This window comes from Protomyctophum parallelum (assembly GCF_964188405.1).
Source record: "Protomyctophum parallelum genome assembly, chromosome: 9".
NCBI classification, from domain to species: domain Eukaryota; kingdom Metazoa; phylum Chordata; class Actinopteri; order Myctophiformes; family Myctophidae; genus Protomyctophum; species Protomyctophum parallelum.
The window spans coordinates 7,290,628-7,308,081 of NC_139706.1; the positions used below are offsets into that span (position 1 = coordinate 7,290,628).

At 49.1% G+C, this 17,454-nt stretch overlaps 1 protein-coding gene across 1 annotated transcript in view; it reads left to right on the forward strand.

The window, feature by feature from the left end:
* The window catches only part of cep164 (centrosomal protein 164), a gene marked incomplete at its 3' end in the record, with an annotated part of 35,011 nt that overhangs the window by 4,156 nt on the left and 13,401 nt on the right, over positions 1-17,454 (forward strand). Inside the window, exons 5-18 of the mRNA XM_083772776.1 lie at positions 465-638; positions 822-944; positions 2,090-2,170; positions 3,418-3,510; positions 5,697-5,753; positions 7,765-7,967; positions 8,227-8,494; positions 9,190-9,446; positions 10,428-10,559; positions 12,997-13,228; positions 14,521-14,595; positions 15,308-15,430; positions 15,528-15,671; positions 17,001-17,084. Coding sequence (XP_083628902.1) covers positions 465-638; positions 822-944; positions 2,090-2,170; positions 3,418-3,510; positions 5,697-5,753; positions 7,765-7,967; positions 8,227-8,494; positions 9,190-9,446; positions 10,428-10,559; positions 12,997-13,228; positions 14,521-14,595; positions 15,308-15,430; positions 15,528-15,671; positions 17,001-17,084 — 2,046 coding nt within the window. The remainder of the gene's footprint in view (positions 1-464; positions 639-821; positions 945-2,089; positions 2,171-3,417; positions 3,511-5,696; positions 5,754-7,764; positions 7,968-8,226; positions 8,495-9,189; positions 9,447-10,427; positions 10,560-12,996; positions 13,229-14,520; positions 14,596-15,307; positions 15,431-15,527; positions 15,672-17,000; positions 17,085-17,454) is intronic.

The following is a 17,454-nucleotide window of genomic DNA, read 5'->3' on the forward strand; positions in this document are numbered from 1 at the left end:
ATTTGAGGCCAATAAGAAAAACTAGATACTAAATGTCCCACTCCACCCGCCGCCTGCCGTACTACTATGTCAACAGGCTTCCTCCACCTCGGAGGAAAGCCTGGTACTGTGTGGCTAAATCGCCCGTGTGATCCGGTCTAGGCGAGTAGGCGTGGTTTAGACCAGGCGATAAAAAAATTAATACAAACTCAGCGTCTCTTTTTGTTTTTGGTCCCCCCTGTTTGTTTTTAGTCTCGCCAGTCGCTATGAGTTGGAATAAAAGAGGGATATACCAAATTACAAATATACCGAATTATACTGGGTAATTCTGATTCCGGTTTGGCAGTTCCTGCCTGATGACTATACAAAGCAGTGACCACTACAACATGACGTCATTTACCATCGGCTCCTCCCACCACGATCATAAACCCCACTCCCTCCCAAGAACACGAGGTTACTGACCCGTCCATCCTTCTCCTCTTCAGGGCTTGGGCCTGGGTTCGATCCTGGGCTCCCTGCCGTCGCCTCTGGGCAGCCTGGCTCCTCTCAGAGGTCTGGACGGTCCCGGGGGTCCGCTCTCTGGACCCATCCCGGCTCTCAGGGGGTCCCTGGGCAGCGCTGGGGCGCTGGAGCCCCTCAAGACCTCCTCCTCTCTGGGGGTAAGAGCACTAGACTAGACGGTCAAATGAGGCAGTTTGAACTTTGTCTGTTCATTATTGTATTTGTGTCATCACTTCCATTCTAATTACGCTCTCGTCTTGACCTCCTTTCTCCTCCTCCCCCTTTCCTGCCTGCCTGTCTGTCTGTCTGTCTGCCTGTCTGCCTGCCTGCCTGTCTCTCAGGCTCTCCGCAGCTCCAGTGTCCTGGGCAGCAGACAGGAGGAGAAGGTGTCTCTCTCTCTGCCCGGCTTGGACGAGGATGATGATGATGATGAGGACGATGATGACAAGCTGTCGCTAAACGAGGTAATCAGTGGATGCAAGGGAGGGGGACCGCACGCTGATCGGACGATCACACACACACACACACGGACTACGCTATAATGTTGAATCTATCCCCGCCAATTAAGGATGTTTTTAAACTTTTATATAACCTGCCTGGTCCCTGCAGGATATTCGATCCATGCATGCTTCATCTATTCTTATATTCATTGCATAAGCAACCAAAATGTTTAACCCATTCTGACCTGAGATCAGATTCTAAAAATGTCTTCTACATCCTGACGGTTTTCTGAAAAAGCTATGTTTCTATGTCAGTCGTTCTTCGATTTTTCAAAAATAGCAGACCTACAAGCTCGCAGCGGGCGACTCGGTGGCGCGCTATGAGCTTGTAGATCTGCTATTTTTCAATAGCTAAAGCATAACATAGTGCTAACACCAAAAGGGGTTCCCGCCCCAAAAAACGTGTGTACTGTGTAGCCATATGAAACACAAGTTACACAACTGTTTTGCAGCTGCAATTAATCAATCAATTTATAAACGACCAATTTATGCTCCGATCGAGTCCCGACGGCGACGTATAGGCTACATGCGCCCGAATATATTAAGACAAGCATTACACAACAAATGGTTATTCTTTGTATGCTGGCTAATGGCGTGAGAGCAGCAGATGCCCACCGGGCTGCTAGAATCAAGGGCTGACCAGGGATCAGATTACAGCGCAATATATGGGGTCCCGTCCGTTAAACTGAGGGCCGGGAGAGCACGCACAAAGCGCATCAAATCAATGGTGTGATCATGGGTTACTTTACTTATTCATCAAGGTGAAAAGGTCCGTCGAGGCTATAATTTATTATCCAGGCCCATATGTTAATTATTTATTCTGACTCATTACTGTGATGATTATGCAATCAAATGTTTCATCAGCTCAGTGGTAATGCTTCTCTCTCGCTCAGCTGAGTGGTAATGCTTCTCTATCTCTCTCTCTCTCAGCTGAGTGGTAATGCTTCTCTATCTCTCTCTCTCTCTCAGCTGAGTGGTAATGCTTCTCTATCTCTCTCTCTCTCAGCTGAGTGGTAATGCTTCTCTATCTCTCTCAGCTGAGTGGTAATGCTTCTCTATCTCTCTCTCTCTCAGCTGAGTGGTAATGCTTCTCTATCTCTCTCTCTCAGCTGAGTGGTCGTGGGTCAGCCAGACTTCTGAAGAACCTCCATCTGGACCTGGACGTGTTGGGTGGAGGTCTGCAGTATGAGGTATTCCTGTCTGCCTGTCTGTCTGTTAGGAGGCGGTCTCCAGTATGAGGTATTCCTGTCTGCCTGTCTGTCTGTTAGGAGGCGTTCTACAGTATGAGGTATCCACTAGGGCTTTAAGCAACTAGTCGACTATTCAACTAGTCGACTGTGAAGCCACTAGTTGACCTTGCTGGCACACACAAGGAGCCCCAATCCATTCCCGCCAAGCCCCCAGTAAGGCTATCCAACGTCGAAGCTGCCACTACCTACTGGCAATAAGTGGAACTGCAGCACGTTCATGGAGGTGGACGGACGTTCGGTGACGTTATTTGCGTAACATGCGTCATCCCGGACCTCAGGTTTGAGGTTTGGGCTGCCCTTCCGATCCATTGAGTTGTAATGGTACTTCCGGGCAGTCTGCCGGGTGCTTCTAAACGCCACTGAGCAACTTCTATTGAAATGAATAGCAGGGGGGCTGGTCTGTCTCTCCAGTCCTCCCTCTATCCTTTATACTTCTATGGTTCCCACCGAAACAGGTACATGCCTGCCTGCCTGCCTGCCTGCTGCCTGCCTACTTGTGCAAGGCGCAAGTTGGCACCTCGACAGAGTGCATTTCTAGTTTTTAAGTGGTGCAAACCACTTCTACATCCAGCTTGCAATGTCCGTGTAGCTGTGTACCTGTGTGTGTACGTGTGTACCTGTGTGTGTACCTGTAACCATGAGCATGAGTGGTGTGCGCATGTGTGAAATTGGAACGACAGAAGTATGTGACATGGCTGCCACCTGCTGGACGCAAACGATACAGAGTTGCACCACTTGGTTCACACTGGTGTGAATTTTTACTTACTTTTACAAAACAATACGATACGAAGTAAAAGTATACGATATTTTGCCGGTTACAGATCGATATGCTTCGATCATTGAAATTAAAATGGATGTTTAGATGCAGTTACCGTATCGTTACAGCCCTATAACCCATTCTGACCGGGCACCCATTTTGGTGTTGGCATCATGTCGTGCTTTAGCTATTGAAAAATAGCAGATCTACAAGCTCATATCGCGCCACCGAGTGGCGCGATACGAGCTTGTAGGTCTGCTATTTTTGAAAAATCGAAGAGCGACTGACATTTTTAGAATCTGATCTCAGGTCAGAATGGGTTCATCAGACCAGTGTGTGTCCGGCGGAAACCTCGTATGAATCTGATCTCAGGTCAGAATGGGATAAACTAGTCCTCATTTGGGCTTTGTTTTCCCCCCCGTGGATGCAGGACAGTGACGCCAGCGCCGCAGCTCAGCTGGAGGAGAGGACCGAACCAGAGCTGCAAGACCTCAACCTGTCCGGAGAGCCTCCGTCTCACCAGGTACGCCACGCTTGGAGATCCGTTATTCTTTTTACCTGAAGGTACCGTCGCTCTGTTGTTGTTTTGTGAAAAAAAACGACACGAGTGGTCATCCATCATTGTGAAGATGGCAAATCTATGAACTCCCAGCGTGCTCGTCGCTACGCTAATCTGATCCTTGTGTGTGTGTGTTGTGTATCCAGTATGTGTCATTTATCAACTAACTAACTACCGTAATTCCCTACCGAAGTGTGAACTTTTTCTCTCTTTCTTTCTCCATCCGCATGCCATCCGTCCACCTCCACCTCTTTGTCCATATCACACTCTTTACTTTCCTCGCCCCTTCCTCCCTCTCTCTTCTCTTCTCTTCTCTTCTCTTCTCTTCTCTTCTCTTCTCTTCTCTTCTCTTCGCCTACGTTACACATGCCCCCCCCCCCCCCCAACCCAAAGGAGGAGGAGGAGGAGGAGGAGGAGGAGGGAGGCACTGCTCTCCGAGGAGGCCTCCCATCCCCAGCGCACCTCATGCTGTCTCCCCTTGCCGCCAGCGGGGGGATACAAACTGCGACGGGGAGGGGAGGAGCCGTGGGGCGGGAGGAGGAGGGGGTGGAGGCTGTGAACGACACAGGGTGGGTGGTGACAGGAGAGGAGGAGGAGAGGGACAGAGAGGGAGGGGAGAGAGAGGCGGGAGAGGACGAAGGAGGAGTAGGAGGAGGCGAAGAACCGGAGGAGGAGGAAGGAGGCGAGGAACACGAGGAGGAAGAAGAAGAAGAAGAAGTGAACGAAGAGGAGAAACAGAGAAACGACAGGGAGGAGGAAGGAGAAGTGAGCGACGAGGAGGAGGGAGACGCTAAAAGAAAGGAGGCACGTTGTTGGGGCGTCGTCGGGGGGAAGGGAGAGGAGGGGCAGGCCGAAGACCCGGAGATAGAGGAGGAGTGCGAGGACCAGGGAGGGGAGGAGGAGGAGGAGGAGGAGGAGGATGAGGCGGTCGACGCGAGTAAAGGGCTGGTGGAGAGGAGGCGGCGTGCGGAAAACGACGGCACAGGGGTCGACGACGGAGTGATGGAGCACGGCGGGGAACGGCGCAAAGCGGAAGGGAGCGACGGAGAAGGAGGAGGAGGGAGGGACGAGGAGGAGGAGGAGGAGGAGGAGGAGGAGCAGCAGGAGCAGAGCGAAGAGGTTGTCGAAGGAGTCACGGACGAGAGAGACGCGGAGGAAAGTCAGAAAGTCGTGGTTGCTGCTGCAGAAGAGGAGGAGGAGGAGGAGGTGCTGGAGAGGTGCTCCCTGAGCCAGAAGTTCCCGACCGAGGACGAAGAGGAGGAGGAGGATATCGATGAAGAGGAGCAAGAGGAGGCTTACGGGAGGAGCCACTCTGTGGTCCGGAGAGTCCGAGCGTCTTCGGAAAGCGAGGAGGGGGAGGATGTGGTCGAGAGGTTCGACACCCAAACTCCTCCTCCTCCTCCTCCCGCTGCCCTAGATGTGACCAAGAAGAAGAGACGGCCCCAAACGACATCATGCCCCCCACCAACTACGACCACCTGCCCCCCGGCAGAGGTAGGGCTCTGGCTCCGCTTCCGGTTGGTTGTGCTGCTGCTGCTCATGCTGATTGGTTTGTGCTCCCCTCCCCTCCCATCCTCATCCTCATAATCATCTTCATCCTCCTCACGCATGTACCACCCCTCCTTTCCAGTGATTTTACACTTGCTGAAAAGTGTCAAATTACGTATACTGGATCTCTTCTAGTGTTTATTGGCAATTGTCAATATATTTAGTTTTAGTCATCATAGCTTAGTTTTCATTTCGTTTTAGTTTTCGTCAGTGAAAAAGGGTAGTTGCACACTGTCTGCTCTGTATGTGACATAGTGCAGTCATGCTTCATAACGACCAGCGCAGCTGGCTGCAGACTGTCTGCTCTGTGTGTGACATAGTGCAGTCATGCTTCATAACGACCAGCGCAGCTGGCTGCAGACTGTCTGCTCTGTGTGTGACGTAGTGCAGTCATGCTTCATAACGACCAGCGCAACTAGCTGCAGACTGTCTGCTATGCTGTGTTTGTGACCAGCGTTCATGCACATCAGTGTTGTTGCTCCCCTGCCACTGAACGTGTGATAAGAAGTAAAGTTAGCGTTATACGTATTACGAATTATTAAAAGTTAGTCACTGTGTAATATACTGTATAATAATGAATGTTTTCTCGTGCGTCTGTGCAGGATTGCGAGGCCAGTGAGCACATGGAGGCGTTGCTGTCTTCCATAGAGGATGTGAAGGTACAGTACGTCTGTGAAGTCTTCACGTTCCTCCCGTGGTAGTTTATAGAGTTTACTACCCCGCGGTAGTTTATAGAGTTTACTACCCCGCGGTAGTTTATAGAGTTTACTACCCCGCGGTAGTTTATAGAGTTTACTACCCCGCGGTAGTTTATAGAGTTTACTACCCCGCGGTAGTTTATAGCTACATTTCCAATACCCCAAAATCTCGCTCACTCACACTTGGTCACTCCAGCATGGTGGACCTGCTGAAATATGTGACACTCGTGTAGACAATCGCATAACGTCAGTGTCCGAACGTACAGTAAATCATTGCGGTTTGTTCATTAGCTCTTAGTTCAGCCTAGCGCTATTTAGGCCACGCATTTAAAGACCTCTCCGTGTACGTTATGTGTGAACTGTGAAGTCCACAAGATGGTCACCAATTTGACCGTAACACCGCCATGCTGGAGTGAGCGAGTGGCTGAGATTTTGGGGTATTGGAATTTCGGCTTTTGAGGTGTAGTTACCTCGTCCAGACATGTTGACATAGATAGATAGATAGATAGATTGAAACCAGTGCAACTTGGTTATACACATTGTTGAAGTTCTGCCTTGAGAATAGAGGAAATGTCTGCTCTCAATTAGTGCCTGACTGATATCTCAGCTGTATGCACTACTGTCGCTGTACCTTTACATTATAATTGATTAAAATTCTTTGCACAGTCCACACAGAAACAGGCCCATTTTCATTCCAGCTAAAAAACTAAATCACTAATTGGTTGCATATCGGTTTTCGGGTGATTATCCCCTCTCTAAAATCAGTTATCGGTCACAAAAATCCATATTGGTCGGGCCCTACTCTCATTGCAGATAGAATGTTGGATGTTCCAAGGCTAACGTATTTGGTCTCTGGGGAGAAATTTGTCTTGGAGACGAGGACCAGAGACGAGGACCAGAGCTGCACAATACAAAACCAAAAAAAAGACACACTGGTCATTCACGGTCATTCCTAAGGCATGATGTATCACCCCAGCTGACATATTCAGTGCACAAGATCGGGTCAACGTTCACCTCTCTGGCCCAGGGCTGGGTCAACATTCACCTCTCTGACCCAGGGCTGGGTCAATGTTCACCTCTCTGACCCAGGGCTGGGTCAACATTCACCTCTCTGACCCAGGGCTGGGTCAACATTCACCTCTCTGACCCAGGGCTGGGTCAACATTCACCTCTCTGACCCAGGGCTGGGTCAACATTCACCTCTCTGACCCAGGGCTGGGTCAACATTCACCTCTCTGACCCAGGGCTGGGTCAACGTTCACCTCTCTGGCCCAGGGCTGGGTCAACATTCACCTCTCTGACCCAGGGCTGGGTCAACGTTCACCTCTCTGACCCAGGGCTGGGTCAACATTCACCTCTCTGACCCAGGGCTGGGTCAACATTCACCTCTCTGACCCAGGGCTGGGTCAACATTCACCTCTCTGACCCAGGGCTGGGTCAACATTCACCTCTCTGACCCAGGGCTGGGTCAACATTCACCTCTCTGACCCAGGGCTGGGTCAACATTCACCTCTCTGGCCCAGGGCTGGGTCAACATTCACCTCTCTGACCCAGGGCTGGGTCAACATTCACCTCTCTGGCCCAGGGCTGGGTCAACATTCACCTCTCTGACCCAGGGCTGGGTCAACATTCACCTCTCTGACCCAGGGCTGGGTCAACATTCACCTCTCTGACCCAGGGCTGGGTCAACATTCACCTCTCTGACCCAGGGCTGGGTCAACATTCACCTCTCTGGCCCAGGGCTGGGTCAACATTCACCTCTCTGACCCAGGGCTGGGTCAACATTCACCTCTCTGACCCAGGACTGGGTCAGCGATCATACGTACGCTAAGAGTGCTATGTCTACATAAAATACTACAAGTTGAGCCTTTGCATACGCCTGTAAGGTCATCGAGGTCTAGGGCAAGTGCTTCATTCCTGCATTTGTAGTGCAACGTATTCACAAACTGCTGTGGTGTGCATTGTTCTGCAGTCTGGCGTGCTCTCCAGGAGGTCTGAGAAGAATGTCCTGGACCTCCTGAAGGAGCTGTCTCCTGCTGTCAGCCCTCTGGAGGAGGAGGAAGAGGAGGAGGAGCAAGAGGAAGAGGAGGAGAAGGAGAAGGAGGCCACCAAGAAGGAGGAGCAGGAGGAGGAGGAGGAGGAGGAGCGGAAGAGGAGGGCTGAGGCTGCTGAGAGGTCAGTAGGGTTGGGACGATTCACTTAACCTCCCATTTAGGCGTCTTACTTGTTTTGCAAATTCAGCAAGGTGGAACCAGGGCGGAACAAGCCAGGGATCAATCAGATGGTTGACAAATGGTGAATTTGTAGCTCAACAAAAGCAAAAGTGTCCTCTAGCGTATGACTGAGGAGAATTTCACCATGAATTGAAATCTTGATTATCATTCCATCCCTAATGGAAACCACTCCCACGCTCTGTCTGTCTCTCTCTCTCCAGGCGCATGCACGTGAGGCTCGACCGCCCAACAGCGCCCAAGGTGGTGGACAGGCTTCTCCTACACCAGTCGAGCCCCTCCCCCTCCCCCTCCCTCTGCAGCAGCCCCTCCCACTCAGAAAGAGAGGTGGGCGTGCGACCCAAGGCCGAGGGCCTCAGCGCCTCCCTGGCCCTGCAGAGGCCCGAGACGTCCCGGGGGCCCCGCGGCCAGGGCCAGGGGCCCCTGCGGCTGGAAGGCTCCTCCGAGGGCCCCTTGTCGCGGGTCCAGAAGGTACACAAGGCCCCTGGCACGGTTTGACAACAAGCTTTATCAGCCTGCAGAGCTGTCACATGGTCTAGTAGCGATGCAGTGGCGAGATCTTTATGATTTGCTGGCGTCTTGACCTCTAAGCCAATGGGAGACTAGCCCTATACGGCCAATGGGATATTTCTGGTAGAAGCCGCTGATGGCTGATTTCACCCTTCTGCCAATGGGACACTAAGCCCCACGGCCAATGGGACACTAAGCCCCACGGCCAATGGGACACTAAGCCCCACGGCCAATGGGACATTAAGCCCCACGGCCAATAGGGGGTCGGGACCCTGCATGTGCGAGTCACCCACACATTTGTATGGGTCCCTTCATTTTTGGTTTACTGCATTTTGTTTTGAATTATTAGTATTTAAATTTATGAAGAAACAAAAGAAAAATCCATAATAAGAAATTCCATGAATTAGAACAAATATGTAAGAAGTAGTGAAAATATCCGTTTTTACAAGCTGAGCTTGTAAATGTGGCTATTTTCCCGGGACAATGTCTAATTTCTGTTTTGGGTCACGGGTTAAAAAAGTTTGAGAACCACTGCTTTCTATACTATAGCAGTGATTACTATCATTGCTGAACTATTATCAGGTTGCTCACGCAGCATGTACAGTATTGCAGTGTTTCTGCCTGCTATATTTCTTTTATATCCCACCCCCATGAAGCCCTTCCAGGAGCCGCCGAGTCGGAGTAGAGACCGGGAGGAAGAGGAGGAGGAGGATGAGAGGAGAAGGAAGGAAGGAGAGGAGAAGAGGAGGAGGAGGAGGAGAGAGGAGAGTGAACGACAGAGGAGGGAGAGAGAGGAGGAGGAGGAGAAGGAGGAGAGGAGGAAGAAGAGGATGTGTCTCCTGAGCGAGGAGCTGAGGAGAGCGGAGGAGGAGGAGGAGACGAGGCTTAGGGAGGAGAGTGAGGAGCGACTCAGGTGTGTGTCTGTCATTGGTGTGGAAAAACGCAGAGTGCATACGTTTGTTCTAATGTTCCGTCTACGCGCTACGAGCTTGTAGGTCTGCTATTTTTGAAAAATCGACTGACATTTTTAGAATCTGATCTCAGGTCAGAATGGGTTAATCAGACCAGTGTGTGTCCAGTGGAAACCTCGTATGAATCTGATCTCAGGTCAGAATGGGATAAATAAATGTGCCCAGTGATTTATAGCAGCGGAGCACTTTTACCGACGGACCGGATGTTATTCCGATTGTGGGTGTAGCAACTAAATGTAGCCAAAACACTCTTAACGGAGATCGACAACAACGGGAGGTATGATTAAATCTACCGCGACTGGACAGCGGTGGGCCGTCTAACATATAATCTTTTCTTAGAATTAGACGGGATGATTTAGATCGCGAGTTATTAACGTTTTAAGATTTTCGGTCTAGTCGGCTAAACGGGGGGGGGGGACATTTTCAATGACGTCCCACTGTTGTGCAACATCGAGGATTGCGCAACAGGCGCTCCTAGGCTGTGGAGCGATGCGAACGGTTTTGATATAATTAATCTCTGTCTTGTTATCAATCTCCGTCTTGGGCATCAGGGCATACTAATTAACAGGACGGAGGTCTCCATCTGGGGTCCTTAACCCGTTCTGACTGGGCACCCATTTTGGTGTTGGCATCATGTTATGCTTTAGCTATTGAAAAATAGCAGATCTACAAGCTCATAGCGCGCCACCGAGTGGCGCGCTACGAGCTTGTAGGTCTGCTATTTTTGAAAAATCGAAGAACGACTGACATTTTTGGAATCTGATCTCGGGTCAGAATGGGTTCATCAGACCAGTGTGTGTCCAGTGGAAACCTCGCATGAATCTGATCTCGGGTCAGAAACGGGTTAAACTGTTTTGGCGGGCCGTGCTTTAACTTCCACTAAGCTCTCTCTCTCTCTCTTCTGGGTGTAAATGATGATGCAGGTCGCTGCGTCAGAGTCTTCAGAGCCAGAGGACGGAGGAGGAGGACAGGCTGGAGCAGGAGGCGGAGAGGAGACTGCAGGAGCTGAGAGACACCGCCCAGAGAGACGCCCAGAGACAGACGTGCACGCTGAGGTCAGATATATGCGCACGCACACACACACACACACATGCATGCTGAGGTTAGATATACATCCACGCATGCAGCACACATGATATACGCGCGCGCACACTGAGGTTGGATACATGTATAGTATAGGCGGTTTAAGGGTCTCATATGTCACACCATCTACTGTATGACCGCTGGCTTCACCGTTAGGGAAGCCATATAAAACACCCTGCACCTCTTCAACAGTAAAATGCTCAGTGTTAGGGAGGAATGTGAACACACACGCACGCATGCACGCACACACACACACACCAGTTGTATACAGTTGTACCTTGGCAGTGTGTCGTTGACCTGGCCTTGGGCGTGTGATCTGCCTGCAGGCTCTACAGAGTGTGTGTGTGTGTGTGTGTGTGTGTGTGTGTGTGTGTGTGTGTGTGTGTGTGTGTGTGTGTGTGTGTGTGTGTGTGTGTGTGTGTGTGTGTGTGTGTGTGTGTGTGTGTGTGTGTGTGTGTGTGTGTGTGTGTGCCCACCGTGTCTTGAGTGTACAGGGTTTGATGACAACAGCCTGTCCGTGACACCTCCAGGGCCAAGGGCCACACTTTACATGTTGCCACGACAACGCTTTGCCTTTGCAGCGCTGTGATTGGTCCAAAACGGAGTGAATGGACCGTTCCTTTTAGTGTATATAGGACATTTTCAAGGTCACGTGTGTGTGTGTGTGCACGTGTGCATGCATGCGAGCGTGTCCACTACATTAACATTAATGTAGGCCAAACATGGCCTACATTAATGCCCTAGATACATTTAGATATTTTGAAAAAATAGCAGATCTACAAACTAACAATGTGTCACGATGCGACCCATTGTGAGCTTGTAGATCTGCCATCTTCAAAGATCTTGTATACATTGTATATACACATTCGAAAACTTGTGAAACTGCGTAATGAGTGAACTTTCTACTTTACGTACATTTTGACACCAATACTTTTTGAATACCAGACGACTACGAAAGTTGTGATAGAGTATTTCTACATTGCAGTATGGATACTTTTACTTCAGTAAAAACATTTGAGTACTACTTACTACTTTTTCCACGATGCATTACATGGTCTATGGTCACATGGTCTATATGGTTGTCACATGGTCTCTGTCACATGGTCTATATGGTCATGGTAAAGAATAAAAGTCTGTTTTTAGAAGTGTTTAAAAGACCCAACAGATTTGATATATTTTTTAACCCATTTTGGGCGGGAACCCCTTTTGGTGTTAGCACTATGTTATGCTTTAGCTATTGAAAAATAGCAGATCTATACAAGCTCATAGCGCGCCACTTGGTGGCGCGCTACGAGCTTGTATCGCTATTTTTGAAAAATCGATGAACCACTGACATAGAAACATAGCTTTTTCAGAAAACTGTCAGGATGTAGAAGACATTTTTAGAATCTGATCTCAGGTCAGAATGTTCCAGAGCCTATAGGAGCAGCAGCCCCTCCCTATACTCCTTAGGTTTGTTCTGTGAAACTTCAAGAGCAGTTTGTCAGCTGACCTCAGTGCCCTTGTGGGGTGTATAGGGGTCTAAGAAGAGTTCTGATAAATATAAAGGGGCCATGGGGACGTGCAGGGATTTATAAGTTAATACAATGATCTTAAAATCTATCCTAAAAGTGACAGGGAGCCAGTGCAGTGCAGCTAAAAGGGGTTATGTGCTCGTGAGTGCTTTTTTTGTTGTTGCCAGTGTAGCCGCATTTTGCACCTGCATTTTCCTGCATTCTTTCTGGAAATACTAGTTTTCCTCAATATACGGTTCTTTTCACCGTCTATAGCCTTCTTGCTAATTCTTCTCTTTTGTTACTGAAGACAAGTATCACTTGTCCACACTTCTTTTCATTGTAAAGAAAAAATGAAAAACTAAATCTGAATATCACTTACATACACCAACACCTTTGCCAATGTCCTCCTTTCTCACTGTCAATGTACATTTGCTGACAATCCACCGTCTTGCCGACTGTCTCAAATGGCACGTCCTCAGGGCTTTGATTGACGAGAAGAACAAACACACAGTTGGAGATAGATGTTTCTTGCGCGACAGCGCAAGATAATGGATAATTGGATAATGGACCATAATTGGATAATGGATAATTGGTAGATAATGCATTTTATACACGGTAGCATCGTTATTTAACCAGAGCATTCACGCACGCACGCACGCAAACACAGAGAGAGTAGAGTCCAGTGACACATGGGACTCTCCAACACTTGCATAAACATACTTGAAGTTGAGAGAGTTAAGCCAGCCGACAGATGACGGTGTGTGTGTGTGTGTGTGTGTGTGTGTGTGTGTGTGTGTGTGTGTGTGTGTGTGTGTGTGTGTGTGTGTGTGTGTGTGTGTGTGTGTGTGTGTGTGTGTGTGTGTGTGTGTGTGTGTGTGTGTGTGTGTGTGTGTGCGTGTGCGTGCGTCCACAGGGAGGAGAGCGAGGCGTCGCTCAGGGAGCTGCGCGCCACCATGGAAGCGGCGCGAGTGGATGAACGCGATAGGCTAGAGGCCCAGAGGAGGCGGGACTCTGAGCGAGCGGAGGAACGCGATAGGCTGGAGGTCCAGAGGAGGCGGGACTCTGAGATTCTGAGGGCGGAGCCGGAGCAGGAGGTCCAATCGGAGAGGAGGAGACTACAGGGAGAGAGGAGGGACAAACAGGAGGTGACACCCCCCCCCCCCCCCCCCGATGTTCCGTTCTTTGGTTATTGGCAGGGGTGTTTCGGGGGTGAAATCCTATCGTACTAAACCGGCTTGGTTTTGTTTTTATCTTATATTTACATTTGAGGTTGTCCTTTGATCCGGACGCTGTAGTGTAGATTAACTCACAGATTGCGGAAGAGCGCCCTTTATCGTAAACACTGGAAACACCAAATGACGTCTCTAAATAATAATAATCCAAGCCAGTTCGTTCTAATGTTCTAGGATTTCACAAACATTCGGTACATGATTCTCTGCTTTCTGTTCCCAGACAGCGTTTTTGGAGAAAACAAGCTATAATCAACTGCCATAGAATATTGAACGGAACACACTTTTAAATCGGGTTAAATGATGACTAATCAAAGACTGTCTATGTTGCCTGATTTGTGCTGTTTTCCAACGTGGCAGCCATGTAAACAAAGACAATGTCATTTGCACCTCTATACATTGCTCTCAGGAATGCTTATGCTTAAAGCACTGTGTAACTATATGTTTGGAAAGGTGCTATATAAATAAAATGCATTCATTCATTCATTCAGAAAAGATTTGAGCTGAGAAATCGACCACGCAGTAACACAATGTTGATTCATATTTCCGAGGCAACCGCGTTGCACCGGACGCCCCTGACACAATTTAATGGAAATACTTTCGTTACCGCATAAGCAGTGAAAATCATTTTTAATATCAATCAAATAATTTCTGTTGTTACTTTTTTAATTCATTTAAAGGTATATTCAGTGCCCAGGCCGTAGCGTAACGGTCTGGGCACCGGACTGGTGATCCAGTCGCGGTGTGCCGCGGGTTCGACTCCCGGACCCGACACGGCCTTTACCGCATGTCATCCCCCCATCTCTCTCCCGTTTCCTGTCAGCCTACTGTCTGTCCCTTAAAAAATCAATAAAAGGCGTAAGCCGCAAAAAAATATCTAAAAAAAAAAAAAAAAAAGGTATATTCAGTGATTTCACTCAAAAAACCTTAGGTTTCGTTTTTGGCTGTGGGACCCAGCCTTTCGTCCAATCAGGATAGAGAGTCAAAAACGAAACCTAAGGTTTTTTGACCCCCAGGGGTTAACTGGGGACAGGGAGGAACTCCTTATATGGCCAGCACACTCTATAGTAGGGAGGATTATCACAACAAAACAAAAAAATAAGTGATATTTGAATTAAGTGAAATCACTGAATATACCTTTAAGTAGCCGTGTAGTCAGGGTCCAAACAATCGTGTGTGTGTGTGTTTGTGTGTGTGTGTGTGTAAAGGTCAGAAGCGTTGACCTGAAGAGTGAGTTGAAGAGTTCACGACCTGAACATCACCTGATAGAGTACCAGAGAGAGGTGAGTGCACACACACACACACACACACACACACACACACACACACACACACACACACAGACACCTCTACTGTACTTCCCTTTGTATGGTGTGTGAACCTGGATCTGATATGGTTCGGCGACGCAGAGAGACTGGTTTGGATTATCAAACATAAGATAATTATTCACACTTGAAGAATACGTAGAGAAAGCGTGGGACACATCATATGTTGTGATGTATTTTCAGTTCTGTTTTGGTGGTATTAAGTTTAACCAAATGTGGGGGGTTTTTTGTACCCGTAATTTCCGGACTATAAGCTGCGGCTTTTTACCCATGATTTGAACCCTGCGGCTTATACAACGGTGCGGCTAATCTATGGATTTTTACAGCTAACGCAGAGCCATCTCAGGCTCTGAGCTAACGTAGCTTATAGTCCGGTGCGGCTTATAGTCCGGTGCGGCTTGTATATGGGATTTTCCCTAAATTTGGCTGGTGCGGCTTATATTCAGGTGCGGCTTATAGTCCGGAAATTACGGTAGTTTCTGTGTTCAGGAAGTGAATGTGATAATGTTTATGTATGTTTTTGGTGTCTTATGATCCCGTAAAAAAACTAAATCCACGCGCGCACACACACATGCTTGCATGTACAGTATGCCTGCATTTTCATCTCCTTCAATCTAACGTCCAATGGGAACGGAGAACACTAAAACATGTGACCATGTGACGGTGTCAGCTGACAGACGTGCTGCTGGAGGTTCGAGAGGAAGTGCAGCGAGACCACGACAGGAAGCTGGAACAGCTGAGAGACGACCACAGGAGGGCGCTCTGCCTCATCAGAGAGACGCACCTGGATGAGGTACTTCTATTTTTACCCCTTTGTCATGATGCCAATTTGCCCATTAAAAAAAAGGAATAAAAGAGTAACCTGTGCGTGCGTGCGTGCGAGCGAGCAGGAGACGGCTGAGAGGGAGTGCTTGGCGTCCTCATTGCAGGAGGACAGAGATCGTCTCCAGAGCTCACACACCTCACACCTGGAGAGACTGCAACTTCGGCTGGACGCCCTGACACGAGAGGCACAGCTAACACACACACGCAAGGTGAGCACGCACACACACACACACACACACACCAGAAGCACATGAGCCCCTCATGAGTAGACCTGTCGCTGATCCAAGCGACGGAGCCTGCGTCACTCGCTCCCCGTCAGAAAGGACCTGGACTGGACAAATGCCAGTAATAAGATTATTAGCCATAGTGGTTGCCTGGGCGGTTGTACAAAGGTGGTCCCAACAGTTTCACCCCATTCGAGTTCATCGATTTTGTTCACATCTCTGCCATCTTTTCTGTTCCTTTCATTCTCTTCCGGTTACTGCCGACAACCAGAGCAAAACGCGGGACTACAAGGTAACAAACGGCTTGGCACCCCCATACCGTCAAGGCCCTTAACACCCCGTTAGATTAGTTTACCACGTCCGAGCCTTCCCTAAAACACCCTGGACAACGCTCCACACGTCCCAGACTCTTCTCCCTTCCCTAAAACACCCTGGACAACGCTCCACACGTCCCAGACTCTTCTCCCTTCCCTAAAACACCCTGGACAACGCTCCACACGTCCCAGACTCTTCTCCCTTCTCTAAAACACCCTGGACGACGATCCACACGTCCCAGACTCTTCTCCCTTCTCTAAAACACCCTGGACGACGCTCCACACGTCCCAGACTCTTCTCCCTTCTCTAAAACACCCTGGACAACGCTCCACGCGCCCCAGACTCTTCTCCCTTCTCTAAAACACCCTGGACAACGCTGGACAACGCTAACGCTAAGCCACCCTACGTGTTGATGGTGCTAACTGCGATCATAAGAGGCTAGTGCTAAGCCATCCTACGTGTTGACTTTGCTAACTGCGATCATAAGATGCTAGCGCTAAGCCATCCTACGTGTTGACGTTGCTAACTGTGATCATAAGATGCTAGCGCTAAGCCATCCTACGTGTTGACGTTGCTAACTGTGATCATAAGATGCTAGCGCTAAGCCATCCTACGTGTTGATGGTGCTAACTGCGATCATAAGAGGCTAGCGCTAAGCCATCCTACGTGTTGACGGTGCTAACTGCGATCATAAGAGGCTAGCGCTAAGCCATCCTACGTGTTGACGTTGCTAACTGCGATCATAAGATGCTAGCGCTAAGCCATCCTACGTGTTGACGTTGCTAACTGTGATCATAAGAGGCTAGCGCTAAGCCATCCTACGTGTTGACGTTGCTAACTGTGATCATAAGATGCTAGCGCTAAGCCATCCTACGTGTTGACGTTGCTAACTGTGATCATAAGATGCTAGCGCTAAGCCATCCTACGTGTTGACGTTGCTAACTGCGATCATAAGATGCTAGCGCTAAGCCATCCTACGTGTTGACTATCTCCATGCAGGGGGCGGAGCTTGAGGAGCTGGCAGGTCAGTTGGAGCTGAAAGCCAAAGAGCTGAAGACCCAGGAGGAACTGCTACAGACCAAGGTTAGTGCATCTGTACCACATGCACTGACTTAACACATGCACTGACTTAACACATGCACTGACTTAACACATGCACTGACTTAACACATGCACTGACTTAACACATGCACTGACTTAACACATGCACTGACTTACCACATGCACTGACTGACCACATGCACTGACTTAACACATCCACTGACTTAACACATCCACTGACTTAACACATGCACTGACTTAACACATGCACTGACTGACCACATGCACTGACAACACATGCACTGACTGACCAGATGCACTGACTGACCACATGCACTGACAACACATCACTGACTGACCACATGCACTGACAACACATCCACTGACAACACATGCACTGACTTAACACATG